The following is a 16,208-nucleotide window of genomic DNA, read 5'->3' on the forward strand; positions in this document are numbered from 1 at the left end:
AGCAAAAGAATAGAAGTTTTCAATCACATAAAAATTTGTGGTATGTTTCAATGTAAACTTGAATGACCTGAAGAAAAATACAGTAGGTAATTCTTTATATTCCTTATACATACTATGTTTGACAATTATTTTAAAAGAAGATTCTTGAAATTAAAAGGAAAACTTTCTTCTCTACCATTTTTTCCGATTCGGCTTAGATGAAAAGATATAACCATTTTAAATTTTCAAAATAAGCTATGCCAACCCTGGAAACTGCACACTAAAGTATTTCGAACCATAAGATAAATTGCGACCGCGACGTTATGTGTTGTAATTATCGTCAACATAATTTTTTAATTTTTTTTTGATATGAAAAAAAAATCAATCAATTTTTTCATTTTTTGAAAATATCCAATATTATTTTTACTGTCAATTACCCCCATTGCATCATTTAATTGAGACCCACATCGAATTAAAACAATAAACATTTCGAAATGACATCAAGTGATGGAAATGAGTATGTAGAACATTTTGAGGTGGAGCTGATTATAATATCGCACATTCGGTGTGGTAGAGTAGGTAAGAGTAGGAACATCGATAATATCTTCCTCCGATAAAGATCATCACAAATAGTAACCATATAATTGAAGAGAAATAAATAAATCCAAGTACTTGATCGATATGCCTAATAAAATAAAATAAATATACATTATCAGATTGAAGTGAGCCTCCTTCAACATCTTGAAAGCTCCTTCAATAGGTCCATAGAAGAGGCGGAGAGTTTCATAATTCCGATAAGGCAACACTGCACGCCATAGTGAGCACAATGGTAAAACGCTCACGGGTCACATCATACGGAAATCGCGAGGATTCTGAACCTAAACGTCGAAGCAGTTAGGGGGTAATTTGTGGGATGCGGCAGCCAACAATGGGTTGTTACGTATGGACGGAGATGGAGAGGAGCGGTTGGTGTAAAATCCTTAGGCCACGCCCTCGTGCCAACCAAAGTACCTGAAATTCGTCTGGGCCGATTCAGAAGTGCCATGTACACTTTGAGGGCACTCTAGGAGTACGCTTAGGCAAGTTAAGCGCTCTTCGCCGGTAAAGAGTCTTACATCAAGAGCGCTCTGAAGAGTACTATAGCTCGATCACTGATTTATTTATATAGTTAGTCAGTTTGTTTATTGAATCGCGGGATCGAATTCGAAAGGAATTTGTAGAGAAAGAACGCGACGGACACTTGTAGTTTACAATTGTTTTTTCGGTGTATGATGGCTTCGAGTGATTAATGTGGCTGTTCGAAGGAGTTCGGGAAGTTTTGTGATTTTTCCAATTTTTGGAACTCGGTCGACAGTTTTTTGTAGTGGTAAGATTCTTCATTGTTCTCCTTGTGTTTTGTGGGATTTTATGATCACCTTTTATTTCTATTTACTTCCACGCTGTTTTCTCAAGTTCTGCCGATATGAGAGTGTTATTTAAATTTCTGGAACGGTTTTGCAAAGTATAATATATCAAGATGACCTATATATACAGAGTGAGTGTTCGGAGCATATTTTCACAGATTCTGAAAGAGGGGTTGAAATTCATCGAAAAAATATTCAGCAAAAAAATAATAGCTATTTTTATCTTTTTTTTTGAGTTAGTCGAAAGATTATTTTATTGATATAGTAAAATATGTATTTTATATGAAGATCTTTCTATTCGAACGACATTACTCATAAATTCGAATCAAGTAGGTAATATCTCAAATTAAAAAAGAGATCCTTCTTATAGAATTTAAAAGTTTATTGTTTTCTAGCAGTTTTGAGTTTTAACTCAAAACATATTTTAATATGTTCCTATGAATTTCCTAAATTCATAAGTTTTCAATAGTTTTTCTATTAGTATTAGTGCCATATGGCAATAGTAGACATACCTATCTACTTACCTATATGAGTATGCAAAAATCGTAGAAATAGAATAAGTTATTCCCTGAAAATTAATAGATATTATTGAACTCGTTATTTGATACATTAAAAAGAATGCCTATACCAAATTCATAACCTATCTATATTATCTTTGATTTTCTTCAGTTAATCTCAAATAGGTAGGTAGAATAGAAAAATACGATAAAAAAAATCCGTCCGCCTGACATTCACAGTTTTTTGTAGAGCTAAGATTCTTCATTGTTCTCCTCGTGTTATGTGGGTTCTTACAATCACCATTTTTATGTTTACTTCCACGCTACTATTTTCACAAGTTTCACGGTTTTGCAGAAGATACATTTTCAAGATAACCCATATATACAGAGAGTTTGGAGTTGTATAGCGTATTTTCACAGATTCTGAAATTCATCTAAAAAATATTTAACAAAAAATAATACCTACCTATTATTATCTTTGTTTTTATGCGTTACTCGAAAGATTATTTTATTCATATAAATATATGTATTTTATATGGAGATCTTTCTATTTTAATGACATGACTCATAAATTCGAATCAAGTAGGTAATTTCTCAAATTAAAAAAGGGATCCTTCTTATAGAATTTAAAAGTTTATTGTTTTCTAGCAATTTGCAGTTGAAATTTGTTGTTTTCAATAGTTTTTCTATTAGTATTAGTGCCATATGGCAATAATAGTCATACCTATTTATATGAGTATGCAAAAATCGTAGAAATAAAATAAGTTATTCCCTGAAAATTAATATTATTGAACTCGTTATTTGATACATCAAAAAGAGTGCCTACACCAAATTCATTACCTATTTATATTATCTTTAATTTTCTTCAGTTAATCTCAAATAGGTAGAATAGAAAATTACGATAAAAAAATACGTCCGCCTGAAGTTCACAGTTATTTGTAGTGGTAAGATTGTTCTCCTCGTGTTTTGTGGGATTTTATGATCACCTTTTTTATGTTTACTTCCACCCTATTTTATCAAGTTCTGTCGTTATGAGACTGTTATATAAATTTCTGAAACGATTTTGCAAAATATAAATTATCAAGATAACCTATATATTCAGAGTGAGTGTTCAGAGTTGTATAGCAGATTTTCACAGATTCTGAAAGAGGGGTTGAAATTCATCCAAAAAATATTTAGCAAAAAAATAATATCTAATATAATCTTTTTTTATGAATTAGTCGAAAGATTATTTTATTAATATAGTAAAATATGTATTTTATATGAAGATCTCTATTTTAACGACATAACTCATAAATTCGATTCAAGTAATTTCTCAAATTAAAAAAGAGATCTTTGTTATAAAATTCAAAAGTTTATTGTTTTCTAGCAAGTTGGCGTTGAAAATTGTTTCTATGAAATTTCCTAAATTCATAAGTTTTTAATAGTTTTTCTCTTAGTATCAGTTCCATAGGGCAATTATAGACATACCTACCTACTTATATGAGTATGCAAAAAACGTAGAAATAAAATAAGTTATTCCCTGGAAATTATTATTGAACTCGTTATTTGATACATTGAAAAAGTGACTACCTATACCAAATTCATTACTTACCTATATTTTCTTTAATTAATTAAATCATTTTTTTTTCAGTTAACCTTAAAAATATATAAGTAGAATAGAAAAATACAATAAAAAAATTCGTCTGCCTGACGTTCACAGTTCTTTCGGGAACTCAAAGAGATAGGTAATTCTTAAATCGAATTTGGCGGTACATAAATCAGTGGCTTTTATATCGCATTGATCCTCCTAACTTCAGCTATTAATTTTCAAGATTAAAAATTGAAGAATAATATCATACTTAAATGAATAGATACTAAGAAACTAAGACGTATATGATTTTAAAATTATGAAAAGAAAATAGATATCTATCTATGGGCTGAATGACATTGAATACTACATTTTTTACTGTCTAGTCCTACTCCTAATACCTATAGTATTCAATTTGTGCATTTTTGAAGTACGTAGGTATACGGGGTGAGCCTTTTACTTGTACTTATTGTAAATTCTTGATGTCGGAAGGAACACTTTTTTCCTTTACCATTTTTTCCAATTCGGCCAAGATGAAAAGATATAGCCAATTTAAATTTTCATAATGAGCTATGCTTCCTATGGAACCTTCACATCAAAGTTTTTCCAACCATAAGGGAAATTAGCTTCATATTATGAGCTAACTCTATCTATCTGTGCTCGGAGATATTTACACAGTTGAGTTTCAAGGTTATGTTATACACGAGCTTGTTTATATTAAATAAACATAATCTAATTAAAAAAAAAAAACAACAAAATATTGAATTTTCATACATAATCATAATAATGTAGGACAATTCCTCTGTGATTATATGTTTATACCCTGTAGCTTACAGAATAAACCATTTTATTATTTTATTATTTTCAATTGAGTACTAGGTCCTTCCCAAAAAATTGAAGTTAGACTCCACTTTTGATTAAATTGGTTCTATAATGGGTACCTTACCTACCTACATTTTTATGAAATGCAATGATCACAATGAAGAAACTGAAAGATTTGGATGGAAATTCATGTTCGGAAAAATTCATCATATTATTAAAAAAAAAATTGAATCATTTGAAAGATATAACTAAAAAAAAATTCATTTGAATCATTTGATGAGAGATATAACTGAAAACATTTTTTTTATGGATTTTAAACAGCCTGTATTTTTTTAATCGATCCGAATCTGAAAAAATGGTAGAGGAGAAAAGTGTTTCTTTTGACCTTAGGAATCTACTGTTGAAATAAATGTACAAGTACAATACTCACTCTGTATATATTTTGAGATAATCAGTGTATCTGCCTAACTTGTATTTCTAACCTACCTCTTATTTTCAATTGGAACATCACCCGCGGAAAAAAAATGTTAAAAAAAAATGGTACTTTAGCTGAATGTAACTTTGTTTAAAAGACCTACATAATGAATATTTGATGTTATTGTCATGTCTGAAAGCTGAGAACTGAAACACGGGATTTTTATTCGGAATCATAGTGTTCTACTGATGTGTTCTGTGTTTGTCAACATTCGAAGTTCAAACGTATTTTGATAAATATTATTTATTTTTTATTTATAAATAAAAGATGAATGGGTAACTACCGATTGCAGATAAATATCAGAGCTAGGTAATATGGGCGTTTTGGTGGTTATACGCTGAATTCCTCATTATTGTCGAAAATTAAATATGAATCATAGGAAGAATCAGGGTCGGCGCGAGCAATTTTGGCTGCTGAAGCAAAGAATTTTTTTGCGCCCCTGCTGAAAAAGTATCAATAGAAAACCCCTCAACAAAAAACATCACCAGCCTCGATGATACTTCCCATTTTTGATTTCTCTAGCCATTTTGCTAATCGTTTCCTTTCTAAAGTCGTTTCCACTTGGTTTATTTTTTTTCGGACGTTTTTACCTACAATAAATTCCTGGATATCTTCAACGCCGATGAACAATGCATAAGTGATATATCTGATTCTCACATTCACAATCGATCAAATGTATCGATGAAACATTACCTATCACACCACAAGATACAAAGGGCGGTTAGGCATGCAAAGCTTCGAAAACTAAATGGGATTAAAAACATATGTTCCGCTGAAAACATTTAGCATTTATCAGTAACTAGTTTCGAATTCAGGATCGTAGGAATTTTTCATATGTTGAATGTGTAAACAATGTCCACGTAATTCGAAGTGTTGTTTTTCGTCTTTCTGAAGTACATTCCATCCCTCATTGAATTAGGGTAATAGGCAATGCTGCTTATATTGGTTGGGTTGCCATGTGTCATTTATTGAACAGACCGGCTTAGTAAAGACGGTTTGAAAATTTTTATTGCAGGGAACGTTGACAAACGCAGCAAAGGGGACCAACCTCATGTTGTTTTTAAGAATCAAGATTATATTTTTTCAGAAATATGAAAGGATGGCCACAAACTGGGCTAAATTGTCGCCCATCGAAAAGAGGCGCCTGGAAAAGTCGCTTCACTGTTTCACCCCTAACGCCGGACCTGGGAAGAATTTTCAATATATATCGGAAAAAAATTGTTTTTTTTTTTGTAATTGGTTTTTCTAATATAGTAGCTCATTTCCAAGATTAAAATGGTATCGCTTATGCTTGGAAAAACTTCAGTGTGAAGGTTTCCAGAAGTGGCATAGCTCATTATAAGAATTAAAAATGGCGATATTCTTTCATCTAGGGAAAATCGCAAAAAAAATTAAGGGAAAAAGAGTTTCTTTTGACGCCAAGAATCTACTGTTTAGGGATTCACGGCTTGGCTTGATTTTCAAGCTACTTGGCTTGAGCTTGACTTAATTTCAAGTCAAGTAGTAGTTTTTCAATCTCCAGTGAAGTATTTATTTATCAGTACTTGAATCATATCAAGTTACTTGATTTTTAGCAGTTTTATTGTGTAGTGTCACATCAATGAAAAAATGATGAAATGAGAAGGAATCTTGCAAAAAACACTTTCATTTATTAAACTCATGGTATAAAAGAACCAAAAATATTTACTTTTTGGAAATAGAAACTTGAATTAAATCACTATAAATCATAACAAAATAAAAAAAAATAAAAAATTTAGTTCCTTTATTTAGAAACCTCCAGGCTTTGTTTGATTTCATAATTTTCCATCCTAACCTATTGCGGGTTTTTGTAACTTTAGCTCTGGAAAATTGTTTTTCAACAGAAGCTGAAGATGCTGGCGTTGATGAAAAATCCTTTGCCATTTTGGCCAAGTTTGGAAAGATATTTCTCAAACTACCAAAATCTACCAATAGATTTATGGAAATGCGAGAAAACTATCTACTAATAAAGTCACACTGGCTAATATTTCAGGAATCCCTTTATTTAGTTCAAGCGCGCACGATATTGCAGAAATATAAGCCGTGCGACGCGTGCATAAGAATCTCAAGTAATATCAAGTAGCTTGATATCAAGTCAAGCAATAAATATCTAAAATCAAGTCAAGCTCAAGTTTGTGATTTTTCACGAGCTTGATTCTCAAGTCAAGTAGTTGGTTAGAATGTTAAGCTATTTGGCTTGATAAATTCCTAATTCGTCTTATTCCAGATGGCATACCCTGTATTTTATATTTTCATTAGGTACCAAATTTTATTATCTACGAAATGAGAAAATAAAATTTAGAAGAATAATAATTAACAATTAAACAATATTAACGTTTCGTGTAATTTTAAACACCCAGTAGATTTCTCAATGATTATCGAACAGTCAGTACTTGCCTACCACCGTTAATCCAGTAGGTATTCACTTTCAAAATCTCATTTAAATAAATTATTATTTTTTCCGAAGAACATTCAATTTATGAAAAATCGAAATATTTCAAAAATTGTTTCAACTTAAGTTTCAAGCATAATAAACTTCGAACAAACTTGATGGGTTCATTTATTCCTTGCAATCTGGAAATTCAATAAAAAACACATATGTTAGGTCACTTACACTTTTTTGGTACACCCTGTATAGGGTAAATGCACTGGTTCTCGACCAGTTAACAGAATCATCGATTTCGAGCACGATTTTTTCACACATAAACTTATCAAATTTTAATGGTGTTGGTGTTCATCGATTCTTAAAATTTAAGCGTTCTTTCCGCATTTAACCTCTGAAATGTGAAAACATATAGAAAATCTCAATAACCTTCGGTTCTCGAATCTCGACCACGCCGCAGAGTTCTCGACCATTTTTGTGTTAGTTTTCGACCACTAATAATAGTGGCCACTCCACTTAAAAATTTTATAAAAAACTTTAGAGCGAGATGAGTGATTAGTACTTACTTTTGTACCGTACCATCGACATCACTACCTATCAGTCAGATGGGTTTCAGATGAGGTAATCAAGTAAGAAACACTATTAAAAAAATTAAAAAATAATTTTGCAAAAGTTTCCACTTTCTATAAATTTTTCAAAATAGCAACTCATACAGCATTATTTGGTTATTTTGCCCTTAATATTTATTTAGAAACTAATGAGTAAATAAAATATAAAACACCGACCACCAGTGGTCGAGAATTAAGTACAATCAAATTGGTTCTCGACCGCGAATATATAAAGGATAGAAATAAGTGTTTCAACGTTAATTCGGTGGTCGCAAACTAATATTCAGAAAGTAGATATATAAATGAATCAGGGTATCGAAAAAAAACGAAAATGATCCTACAGAAATATATCGGTTGAAATAAACAATTATTGAAGTAACATATTGGTTCTCGACCATTTTGGTCGATAAATAAAAGATACAAATTTTCCAATACCAGTTCGCGACCGCCGAATATTGAACAAAAAAATATACATTTATTTGCTTCTTGATTGGAGTACACTCAAAAATATATCTTATAGTTGATATGGAACAAAATATACACACATAATTCATTTAAAATAAGAAATAATTACTATTTTCTGGTCATATATCACAAAGCACTTTTCTAAGAGAGGACGAGAAAGAACCTGTTTCTATGATAGGCGATTATAAACTGATTTTTAGCGCGAAAACTTTGACCTATACCCCTACTATGCAAACTATCTTGGAAGGGTAGAATGGTCGAGAAGACGTACCGCGAAAATATTTTGCACTACATGATATATTTTTATTATCATTTTATTTCAAATCACGGAATGGTCGAGAACCAGTGCCGGTCGGATAACCAGTGCATTTATCCTATACTATGTTGAAAATTGAAAGAAGATTCGAAAAATTCGGCGCTTAACCGTAAAAGAGTGTCGCGTCAATGGTGGAACATCTTGTATTACTCTCGGCTTGTGTGGCACGTAGCGTCATCATTTTCTGTTCGTTGCAGGGCCCTGGAGTCCATGTCTGCAGGTGGCTACGGGGAAGGTCCCGTAGCAACGCCGGACCGTACCGACCTGCACGGCCTCCTGCCCGAGCTCAATGGCGTCGAGTTGGCGATGAGCCTCAGTCCCAAACACCATCATCAGGGAAGTCACCAGGTCCTGAGCCATCTGCAACAGCTACACCATTCGACTCCTTTCAGTGTCACAGATATCTTAAGTCCCATCGAAGAAAGTTATAGAAAGTTGGAGTTGGCTACGAATCCTCCGTCGCCTTATAGGTACGATACCTACTTTGATCTAGATTTAGATAACACTTCATAAGTCCCGGGCCCAATAAGCAAAAACGCATTTTTTCTTGAAAATTCGGCACTATTCATAGTCATCTTCAAGATTGGGCCACAACCTTCTTGGTGACCTACACCCCAAAATTGTTGGAAATATGTGGTATCAGTACGATGGTGCTCCTCCACACAGTAGGAGACAATTAGCTGCTGGGTCAGATGAAAATTTACTGAAGAAATGGACAGGTCAAGGCTGACAAATTCCATGGTGACCTCGTTCACCGTTCAATTCGGTAGATTTTTTTATGGAGACATGAAGCAGCTTGTTTATCATGTTGAAATCACATCTCATCAACAACAAGAATTTAAAATGCAGCAAACCAAATAAGAATCGACTCAAATCTGATCCTCCGAGTAACAGAATATTCAGTTCAACGATGCAAGACTTGCGTATACAAGCCGAAGAGGGACATTTTGAACAATTTTTATTGTTGAGAAAGGCTGATACAATTTAAATATTTCTGACTTTAACAAAAAATAGTTATTTGTTTTACTGCCGCGGCTGATAGTTCATGGCCGAGCGTAGCGAGGCTAGGAATTCAGCCAAGGCAGTCAATCTACTTTGCTGCCTAGTTAAACATATAATTTTTTCTTCGATTGTTTATAATGATATATGTAGGATATTGAATTTGCAAATTATTACAATTCCTACAATCTTTTATTTTTGCTGTAGTGAAAAATTAAACCGAAATTTGATAGAAATCTCAATTGTTGCAATGGTTGGTTGCTAAAGAAATGTATAGCCATGATATTCATAGTTTGACAACTTATGAAATAGTTGATAGTCTTTTTCGAAAAAATATCGGATATATTTAAATTATGAACAGTGATAGCCACTTAGAAGTACTTACTGCTCCAGAAATAAGGAAGGAGTCAAAATAGTTATTTATAATACAAGTGCAGAAGGCATTGGTATTCTTCCACGAGTTCAAAATTCAAAAACGAGCCACGAAGTGGCGAGTTTTGGAATGAACGAGTGGTAGAATGAGCCTTCTGTACGAGTATTATACATTATTTTCTCTAATTCATTGCATTTTCATTGAAATTAATGAAATATTTCCATAAATATAATTTAGTGATTTTTGCATTGAAAAATGTTGATTGGCAGAACGGATTTCTTTAAGGCAAATTGATGAATTGACAGATAAAGCCGTGGCGGAAAGTTCGGAGTACCAACATAGAATAATAAAATATAACCATGAAAACTGTGCGTTTCTGATATATTCTCGCACGATTTTGTTCTACAAGATGTGGAAGAATGAACGGAATAACCACAGAATTAGAGAAAATATTGTTTGTCATCAGAAAACGTCGAATATTTTATTCGCATTGAGAATTATCACATCGCTGCCTAGGCAGGAAAAGTAGTATTTTGATTATTGATATGTGTCTGCAAAATCAATATTGGCTGTCAATCGAAGAAAAATAATTTTTTCTGTCTCCAAATACTATGTTTGCCCGTATGATGGCTTGAATTTTGGCTTCTAATGCTCAAGAGTTGCAGGTTCGTCGGCATAAACCAATGGCTTAACAAAGTCCCATAAAAAGTAATCGAAAGAGGCGTTGAATCGTATGAATGAGGGACCAGTTAACTATTCTGGAAATTAAATTGTCACCAAATTGATTCTGTAATAAATTGATGGTTAAGCGCGCTGTATGGCTTGTTGCGCCGTGTTGATGGAACCAAATGTCGTTGATGCTTAGCCGATTAATGTTTGGGAACAAAAAATCTGTCAGCATGACATGATATGATACCATTCACCGTAACCGTAGTTTTTTCCTCCAGTAGAAAGAGATAAGGACGATGAGGGCGCTAGCGTCTAAACCGCTCCAAATAGTTAATTTTAATGGATGTAATTTTGATTCGTTGATTGCTTATTATCTGTGCTCCACACACGGCAATTTTGCTTATTGATGAAGCCAATTACCAGAAATGAGCTTCATTACTAAACAGAGTAAACAATATTCTTCGGTAACATGCTCATCTTCGGCCAGTTTCAAATCCAGCAAAAATGCGATGTAAACGATGATCATTTGGCCTTAATTCTTATCGAGCTATATTTTATTGGCACGTAAGCCAAGATCACCATGTAAAATTTTCCACGTAGACGAAAGACCAAGGCCAACAAGTTGAGAACGGCGACGTATCTACATTTATTTACGCGCTATAGCAGCAATATTCTCTTCGGTACACAGATTTCTTTGTCTTGTTGGTGGTTTTGAATCGAGAAAACGATAAATAAATCTACGAATTGTTTGCCCACTAGGCCGATTATATGGACTGTATAATGGACGGAGTGCTATGAACGTCGCGAACAAATTAATTTCTTCAAAATAAATTTCCATAATGTGGAAGTGTTGTTCTGGAATTAAATTATTCATGAATGGCTAATTCTTACTGAACAAAAATGGCAACACAGTAGGTATGACATTTTCAACTGTCAAACTATAGACAGCAACCATCAAAACTTCTCATGCAGCTCAAAAAAAACAGGCGATTTAGAAGATCAATAAAAATTGATAATCGATATTGGCCGACAGTTTTCGTTAGTGTTTTTTGTTCTGGTCGAGTTACTGAAAAAAATACCTGGTGCTCTTGGATTTTGCATTATATTTTGATTATACCTTGTGAAAAGTGTAACATAAATGAGTGATTTTTTTCAATTTTCAGATCGACATCAAGTGGCAGTAGCATTAATTCTCCAGGTGCCGGTGGTGGCGCTCTGAGTTCAAGTGGTTGCAGTATGAACGGAGGTTACCCTGTGATGGGGCAGTTTGGCGGAGGCCAGTACTGCCCTGTATCGGAAAATTTGGGGCTGGGCTCTCACTACTCCTCGGGATGGTACCAGACTTCTGCGGCCGATCCCAGATTTGCAAGTAAGTCATTTCTATAAAAATTAAGAAACTTTCGGATAAACAATTATACCTATAGGAACATAATCTTTTTTGATTTCATTGAAAAATCTTGGACGCAAAATATTATTTAAAGGGTTTAATTGTTTCAACCTCTTGTGATATGAGCATTTTGGGGTTGAAAGAACTCTCAAATATTGTCATTTTGTTAACACATGCTATAGACAAAATATTCCCGGTTATAATTGCGCAACTGCGTGAAAATCCCTAAAAAAATAAATTTGAAACTTAGTATGAACAATAATCACAATATAGAATTTTAATGCTGAATATAATAAATGATTATTCAAAGAGGTAACGAATCAAGAACCATATACAATGAGCATTGTACGTTTATTTAGGTAGCACATTAACAGTGAACTATCAAATATTCAAGTATTATAAATTGTCGAATACTTATGTCAGGTGAATAAAAATGAATAGAGATAGAGATGAATAGCGGCTTGTCTTGGAATAAAGTTATGTTCTAGTCAAGTAGTAGTTTTTCAATGTCAAGTCAAGTATCATTATTATTATTATTATTTATCAAGTACTCAAAAAATCAAGTACATTATATCGAGCTACTTAATCTTATCAGTTTTATTGTGTACTGTGCACCTCATTAAAAAAGTGATGAAATGAGAAGGAGCCTTGCGAAAACACTTTTATTTATGAAACTTATTGTATATAAGCCCAAAAATATCAACTATTTTAAAATGGAAATGAAAATAAAATCACTATGGAACATTATAAAATATAAAAACTTAGTTTTTTTTATTGGGAAACCACTGTTTGATTACATAATCTTCAATTCAGGTTCTAGACACATGAGGAATTTTATAGATTTTTGCCTAATCTATTGCGGGTTTTTGTAACAGTCAGAGCAGCTCTTGAACAGGAGCTGAAGATGATGGCGTTGATAAAAAATCTTCTCACCATTTTAACCAAGTTTTCTTGCCTTTTCCATCATTCTAGAATATTTTCAAAACTGTCAACACGTAGTTCAGTGAAGAATTTGTCTATTTCACAACGCCAAGTAATTTATTTGCTCGATTCCTTGATTAAACGAACGATCGATGTGAAACTCACTTATTTATCCTTTGAAGATGATTATTTTGTCCAAGCGCTTACGAGCTTGCCGAAATATATGCCATGCGACTCGTGCTAAGCTCAAGTAATATCAAGTAGTTTGATATAGTGTCAAGCAATAAATATCTCAAATCAAGTCAAGTATGTAATTTGTAAATCTCAAGTTAAGTAGTTGGTTAAAATATCAAGCTACTTGATTTGATGAATCCCTATAAAAACATGGAAAAATTACAATTACAAATAACATTACATTTTATTAATGAAGCACTTATTTGGAGGTTATTTACAACTATTACAGCAGATTTATATTTAATATATTCATTAATAGTTAAATTATGCATTCAAAAAAGTTTATTGATAGAGAATAAAATATTTGTTTACAAGGTATTTGATGATATTTAATATATTTCGGTTATAAATAATTTATATCAACTTACGTTATCTCCACAAATAATATAAATTCATTATCAACAAATTTTCAACTGATAGTTAACGAACATTTGCTATTTATAAATAAACTCTTACAAGAATTCAATAATTTATTCACTCAGAATAGAGGATTTATTAATAATTAACAAACTAACATAATTCTAGTGATCAATCTGTGGATAAGTTTTAGGACACATCCCTCAAAGAGAAGCGCATCTCCTTGAAGGATCTGTCCTTGAACTTTTCCTTCGATTTGAATTTCCTTTTTAAACATAAAATCTGTGTTACTATGGGCTTATTGAACGCCGCTTAGCACATATGCACTGGATTTTGGGTTGAGATCGTTTGTACCTGCTTAGTTATTAGTGATGTTAGCAGAACAGTGGTTAGAGGAAACAGATGCGATCAAGATGACTAGGGTTCAAATTCAAACCCGGATACCCTCAATATGAACTCTAAAAAATTACCTAATTTGGCAAACGGTTCTTCTCAGAACCTAACAAATGGATAATAGAAACAATCAAAATAATTGTCTAAGAAATACGTTAACCATTACTGAATTGAAATATTTTTTTTTATTCAGCATGGATATATATATAAATAAGGTTTATTAATTATTACTCAATGATATATTAACCTCAGCTATATTTATTTCCTTCAAATGGATATTTCTTCAGCATAATTAATATAAGTTATGCGTAAATAAATGAAGTGTAATAATAAATGATGATTATTGGTGGGATTTCAAATAAATTATTTATTTCCATGAAACTAATATTTGTTTGTCCATATATCCAATAAATGATTTATTAACTATAATGCATTTTCGATAATATCAAATAAACACTTCTCTCAGTGTACAATTGAACGGATACCTCAACAAAATCAGAGCGGCACGTTGCGTCGCTTGAGTTCAGGCGGAAGCAGAATGATAATATAGGTATAGTTTAACGAATCCGACATTATATTACGTGGAAAGTTAGTCGAAAGCCGTAATGAATTGATAATCAATTAAAACTTCGATATTATTTCGACGCAGTGAGAATGTGAAATCATTGTAGGATTAAAATTATCAAAAGTATCGACGTGTCTTGAGGAATTTTTATAGCTTGTTCGACTGATTATTCTTCTCAGGGACTATTGGAGCTGAAAGTCTAAATCTCAGCCGAAATATATCGTAACCAACGTTCGATTCCCCCATTTTATTTCATATATATCTAGAGGAAAAGTGGCCGATGATTAGACAGGCCATCAATATATGCACCGTCATCGAATGTTCGTGTACGTCGATAAAAGCATAGATGGGGAAATACTATTAGGAGAAAACTGGTATATACGCTGACGTGCCCTTTAAATAACCCGAAGCCAACTGTTTACAGAACACTCGAAATCCAATGACAATACAGTAGCGGAAAGCAGGACTGTCTCTCTCTCGACCAAGCTGCCTAGTGGAAGCCCGAAGGCAAACATTCAACATCATGTAATTACTTTCAGATAAAATGGCGAATGAACAACGACTCGGTTTATTAATTATTGAAATTGTCTAGATGGATTTCTGTGTTCCGATGTGCAAATATACCCCGAGGGGGTTGGGTTGAAATGGAATTCTCTGCCGTATTCTGCACGAAAACTGATGGGAGTATAGTACAAATGTTTATAAGCGTTCATTGGTTCGTTTGAAAGCATTCCAGGAATAGCTATTTGTTTACTAAGTATAATATGACTTTAAATTCAAAATTTGCGTTTTGTATTTACTTGCAAAATTTGAACTCAGTGGGATCTGTTAACTTATGAAATATTAGGCTTTTTTCGATAATCTGATTAAATTTTCTAAGCTTTTGATGATTGCATTAGCTTGTAATTGTAACTTCATATCAACATCTTGATATCAAATTTGTTGCTTTTGATGGTCACGGAAATAAAGGGCAGATTTTTTCAAATTTTCTATGGATTTGATTTCGCGATCAACATAAAATTTCTTGTTTCATGAATCTTGAATTAGATATACCTTCGATTAATGAATCGATTTTAAAAACAAATTTTTTAGACGCAGCTGTGACCATTTTCTCATGTTTCAATAACTTTTTCGAATAAGGTAAAATTAAACAACGCATTCGCCATTTTGTAACTTTTTTTTTTTTTTTTTAAATTTGAAGTTGTGTAGGTCAGTGCCGTATCTAGAACGTGGCAAAGGTGGCACTTGACACGGGCGCAAGGTTCGTAGGGGCGCCCAAAAATATAAAAAAAAAAAATATTGGAGCACCAGGCTATACAAAAACCGAAAACAACGGGTAAGTGTATACTGATGACGAATGCAAAAATCAAAGATGGCACATGGACAAAGACGAGCCTGTAGTGCAATAAAAGTACTGATCTTGAAAGTGATAATAATCTCATAAACCGTAAAAGGGTCCGATTTTTCACTACCAAGTCGATTTCAAAAGAGAATAAAATAATTATTCGTTCATTTTATGGAAGAATTTTCGTTCTCCGTCTTTCCGAATTCTTAATTTTTTTTTTTGAAAATCTTGTTGGTATTTCTTCGCCAAACGGTATCATTTATTTTTGTGTGAAGTGCGGTTTACTTTTCTTTATTACAATTTTATAACGATCGGTTTTTTAGTTCTTCAGGAGTTATCTCTTTATATGTATTTAAAATGTGTATTTCAATGATTTCAATAAAATTAAGTAAATATATACAGGGTGGTTATGAATAGTTGCGAAAAAAA

General features: G+C 32.7%; 1 protein-coding gene across 1 annotated transcript in view; it reads left to right on the top strand.

The window, feature by feature from the left end:
* The first annotated feature begins 1,036 nt into the window (after nucleotides 1-1,036).
* Nucleotides 1,037-16,208, top strand: part of LOC123685655 (homeobox protein Nkx-2.1) — a 67,358-nt gene continuing 52,186 nt past the window's right edge. Inside the window, exons 1-3 of the mRNA XM_045625433.1 lie at nucleotides 1,037-1,345; nucleotides 8,734-9,006; nucleotides 11,741-11,946. Of these exons, the coding sequence (XP_045481389.1) occupies nucleotides 8,747-9,006; nucleotides 11,741-11,946 (466 nt within the window). The 5' untranslated portion in view covers nucleotides 1,037-1,345; nucleotides 8,734-8,746. The remainder of the gene's footprint in view (nucleotides 1,346-8,733; nucleotides 9,007-11,740; nucleotides 11,947-16,208) is intronic.

The sequence above is a fragment of the Harmonia axyridis genome, chromosome 1 (assembly GCF_914767665.1).
Source record: "Harmonia axyridis chromosome 1, icHarAxyr1.1, whole genome shotgun sequence".
Lineage (NCBI taxonomy): Eukaryota > Metazoa > Arthropoda > Insecta > Coleoptera > Coccinellidae > Harmonia > Harmonia axyridis.